This window comes from Ananas comosus, linkage group 12 (genome assembly GCF_001540865.1).
Source record: "Ananas comosus cultivar F153 linkage group 12, ASM154086v1, whole genome shotgun sequence".
NCBI lineage: Eukaryota > Viridiplantae > Streptophyta > Magnoliopsida > Poales > Bromeliaceae > Ananas > Ananas comosus.
The window spans coordinates 11308275-11312963 of record NC_033632.1 but is presented as its reverse complement, the minus strand read 5'-3'; the positions used below and the strand labels follow the sequence as shown (position 1 = coordinate 11312963).

Sequence of the window (4689 nt, the reverse complement as noted above, 5' to 3'; positions counted from 1 at the left end):
AGGTATCTATGTTACCCTAGTGTAGAAAGTCTTGCCTATGAAATCTGGTAGTTCAAATTTAAGTTCCTAATGTTGTTTGAATCATTTTAATTTATTTGTGAGATAACCAAAATTATTCTGGAAAATTGCAGTTACTCTTATGCCCAATATTAATATTTTTCTAACTAGGGGCCGCACTCTGATTTCTCTGGGCCAACGTCGGGAAGCACTGCTTGTGTGGCAATTATAAGAAATAACCAACTTGTTGTTGCAAATGCTGGGGATTCGCGCTGTGTTATCTCAAGGAAGGGTCAGGTATGTCGTGCTTGTTTTGTGCTGAAGTTTCTTAGCGCCTTTTGGTAAAGGTTTCTCTTCTTCAGAAATAGAAGCTCCAATTTGCAACTTCTGCTTGTGCCGCAGCAAGAAACTGTTGAGGTTATAGATTCTTTGAACAGCTTTATTGAGACCACTTTTGCAAGAGCTCAAGACGAGATAACCAAATTCTTTTAATTAGTCATCTTTATAGAAATATATAATTTATTGCTTTCTTTTCTAACAGGCATACGATTTGTCAAAAGATCACAAGCCGGAACACGAGGTAGAAAGGGAGAGGATAGTAAAAGCAGGGGGATTCATCTACGCAGGACGAGTCAATGGAAGTTTAAACCTGGCAAGAGCCATAGGTACTCTCTCTCTCTCTCTCTCTTTCTTTTTTCTTCTCTTGTTTTTATCAAATGAAAAAAAAAACTTGTGAGGTACTCTTATTATTTTTGTGAGTACAAGAATAGGTAAGTAAGAAATTAAGGGCTTGTTTGGTTCACCTATTTTAGACTCTGGAATCGAATGGAATTCACCGATTTCAATAGTCGTTGTTTGTTTTAAAGAAATCGAATTCCGATTCCTATTCGTGGGATGGGAATGACCTAATCTATTTATGACCCAATCTAACTTTAAATCCTGGATTGACCCATTCCAGAGTAACCACTAAAAATCCTCTCTCACAAACACCTTCCTCTCCTCTCTAGTGATCACTCTCCTCTCCCTTAACCAAAACCTCTCTTTAAAAATCCTAGGTCCAGCTGGATCCCCCCAAAGTGGTCCGTATGGTTAAACAGTTGATTATTTCTTGGGAGCAACTTTTATCGACTAATCGGTAAACGAATCGGTAAAATTTTTTTCTTTTTCTTTTTTTTGTTTTTTAAGAGGCCTGGCTGCCTCACTCCTGTAGCACAATTCATCCTTTCAATGAATGAAGCGGGTAGCATGCTACATTTTTCTCAAAAAAAAAAAAAATCCTAGGTGTCCCATTAATTGTCCAATTTGATTTTCATTTCAATAATGAATCAAACTATTTTGGATAATTCGTCATTCCATCAACCGTTCCAATGCGATCCAGTTCCATTTCTCATTTCCATTCCAATCATGAACAAAACATGACTTGAGTTTTTTCGGAACATGTATACTAAAATCTAGTTTTGCAGGGGGTTGTATGTGGATAGATAATGGTTTTTGTATGTGCTTGTAATTATCTTAAAGTTTTATAATCTTACTTCCTGTAGGAGATATGGAATTCAAACAGAACAAGTTTTTACCGGCAGAGAAACAGATTGTTACAGCCAAACCTGATATAACCATTGTAAGTATCATCTGTTATTGGTTTCACTGTAATGTTTATAACTTGAAATTTGAACTGATTTGAAACCTGTTCTCAGTTGTACCAAAATGTACTCAGATAACTTTTGGTTTTTGGTAGGTGGACCTTTGCGAGGATGATGACTTTATTGTTATCGCATGCGATGGCATTTGGTATGACTTATGTTTGCAATCCATTCTCTATTTTATGTAATGCATGCTTCCATCTGACATTTGCATCGTAAGATTTGTTGTGTCTTACAGTGCCCAGTGGCTATTTCTATACTGAGTAATGAAACTAAAATATAAACCCATGGCCTTGTTTTCTACTGCTTATGTTTTTTTTTTTTCCTTTTCCCTCTTTTTACTCAACTTTAATTTGATTGAATCCGTCTGCAGACAGACTTTCCCTGTTATTATTGCTTAGCTCTAAATTAATCATTTTTTTTTTAAGCGAAAAGAACAATGAAGCAAAAGAAAAACAATATTAATTAATAAAAGTCTGGTCTTTTGTTGCCAAACAAACCACATGTATGTTTTGATAGAAAAAAACTGTCTAGCATCTTCCTACACAATTAATTGCGTAGAATTTAAGGTTGCGGGTGGGGGGAACAGAAGTGCTAACAAATGAATCTTATTTTTGTTCATTAGTTTAGGGTTGGGTTGTATGATTGCGATTTTCTAGTGGTGAACTTACACAAAGATTCCATTTTGGCTAAGAAGGAAGGACCTTCCATAAGAACTTAAATAAGATGGATTTTTTTGTGATGCAAGCCAATTCTGACCAGATGTTACTTTAATTGTAATCTGAGTTCGCTATTTAGTCCTATTTGATGTAACTTCAGTTGCATTTTATTTTTATCTTTTCAGAACACCTGTATAACTTTTTTGATGTATATATATATTTTTTATTTTGCCTGTCATTTAAGCCATTGCGCAGGAAATAAATATGATCATGATTCTATCGTGATCCAGATGTGATAAGTTCCTAACTAAGGCATGAATCAAAAGTCTTTCAATATTAATTATGAAGTCAATGGTCTTTCATATTCGATATGAGCACATGGAAATCACTACACCGAACCATTTTTGCAATTAGTGATTATATTGCTTATTGTTCCAAACAAATTATGTCATAAAATGATTATTATTGTTGTGCAAGAAAGTTCCTTATGTCCTTTCGCAATATTTTAGGTCTGACTTAGTGTTTGTTTGCTTGATGTCTGTGTTCTATAATTGCTTCTCATACACAGCTTTTTCGTTTTGTTTTGTTTTGTTTTTTTCCCGGGTTAAGTAACGAACTCTTATTTCCCTGACTTACTAGGGATTGCCTGTCTAGTCAGCAATTAGTGGATTTTGTCCGTGAGCATATAAATACGGTGAGTTGTTAAATTCTCATTCTTGGGTCTTTGAGCAATTATTTGGAATGCTTTTTAGATTTTTCAAGTTGGTAATAGTTTTGGTTTTATTTCCAGGGTAAAAGGTATAAGGCCTCTCTGTTGTGACATGTAGTCCCTGAACATTGAATAAAACACTTTAGTCTTTGAATTATCTCAATATATTGAAATGCCATCCCTAACCACCCAAAAATCCAGTGAAATTATCATTTTATCCCTTCTCCTGTAAATAGGAAATTTCATTTTGTAGGAGAGTACTGGTAATAAAGTTTTTAAGTGACAAGTTCAATCTAAGTTGCAATGTTGGAATAGTACGGAACTATCCATACATTTTACCTAATTTCTATTATCTGTTATGAACTTTAAAAATAATATATTGAAATTTGTGTCTATCCTTCCCTGTTAACGAGAAAGAAAATTTGCAGGAGAGCTGCCTCTCTGCTGTGTGCGAGAGAGTACTCGACAGGTGCTTGGCGCCGTCGACGATTGGCGGGGAGGGGTGCGATAATATGACTATGATATTGGTGCAATTTAAAAAACCAACCGACTCGACCTCTGCCTCTGCTGCCGCAGAGCAGTCGAAGCAGACCGAGCCTGACGTTCAGATCAAGTAAGTGTTTTTCCATTACAAGTCTATGCCTATGTATAGCCCAGCTCGAGCTTCTGTAGACGTGCTGTTTGACTAGGTTATTTGAACGCCCAGATAGCTTCTTCCTTTACATTTACCTGTTAAGATATATGAGAAGTCTCTGTTTCCCTGACCTTATGTTTGGCGATAACATCCCTGCCGCAATATGGCGATTCCTAAACAAATCCTGCGAAAAAAACAAAAAACATTTTAATTATAGCTTCCTGCCGAAGCTAGAAGCAGAAGCTTGAAATTGACAACTCTGCTTTTGGGGCCGAAGAGCTCATTTCAGTTTCGTGGCACAGCTAAAAGCACCGTCGTATTTTCTTTCCTAATTTCACTTGATAGTCGTAAATTCATTTCCATAGAACTCTCCATTTTTGAGCAGTGAACAACACGAGTAGAACGGCTCCTCAAAGCATCACGTAGAAAAGCACGCCGGTAGAAGCATATCTTAAGGAAATGGGAAGAAGATCGAATGTATATACTACAATGTTCAATCTGTCTCTCTGATTCGAGATTCGTTGTCAGGCTTCTCTTTTTTCTTTTCCTTTTTTTAATTTTTGTTTCTCTTTCTCAAGTCTCAGATAAACTTCGTCAGGTATGCTATTTCGATCCATGTCGACACGACTCCTGTGGTTGTCTTGTTTGCGCATTGTTTTTAGTTTGTCTGTAACAGTAAAATACAATACCATTTGTAAGAGATCTCTTTGCTTCTTGAAGTAGAAAAAGAAAGTGGAGATTCTTCATCTTCTTGATGCCCTACTTCACTCTTTTAGTGTGGCTTTCTTGTTTCCTCTTTTTATCTTTTCTTCTTTTATATATATATATATATATATATATATATGAATTGAGCTAGAATACTTTTACAAGTATTACCCCCATGATGCTATTAGGTTTTTAGCCATTGGATCTACTCTTTGATTACTAATAGTCCTTGGATCAAACACTTATTCTACCTACCAGCCTACCACCATCATTTCAACCTCACATCTTTCATCCAATGGCTAAGAACTCAAAAGCACACTCACATAATACTTTTACAAGTATTCT

General features: G+C 35.8%; 1 protein-coding gene across 4 annotated transcripts in view; it reads left to right on the top strand.

Annotated features, from left to right (window-relative positions):
- The window catches only part of LOC109718210 (probable protein phosphatase 2C 11), a 15204-nt gene extending 10803 nt beyond the window's left edge, over positions 1-4401 (top strand). For all 4 annotated transcript variants that reach the window (XM_020244303.1, XM_020244300.1, XM_020244302.1 and 1 more), the window contains 7 exons: positions 169-294; positions 539-662; positions 1539-1615; positions 1733-1785; positions 2936-2990; positions 3434-3618; positions 4025-4401. In XM_020244303.1, coding sequence (XP_020099892.1) covers positions 169-294; positions 539-662; positions 1539-1615; positions 1733-1785; positions 2936-2990; positions 3434-3618; positions 4025-4040 — 636 coding nt within the window. In that variant the 3' untranslated portion in view covers positions 4041-4401. The remainder of the gene's footprint in view (positions 1-168; positions 295-538; positions 663-1538; positions 1616-1732; positions 1786-2935; positions 2991-3433; positions 3619-4024) is intronic.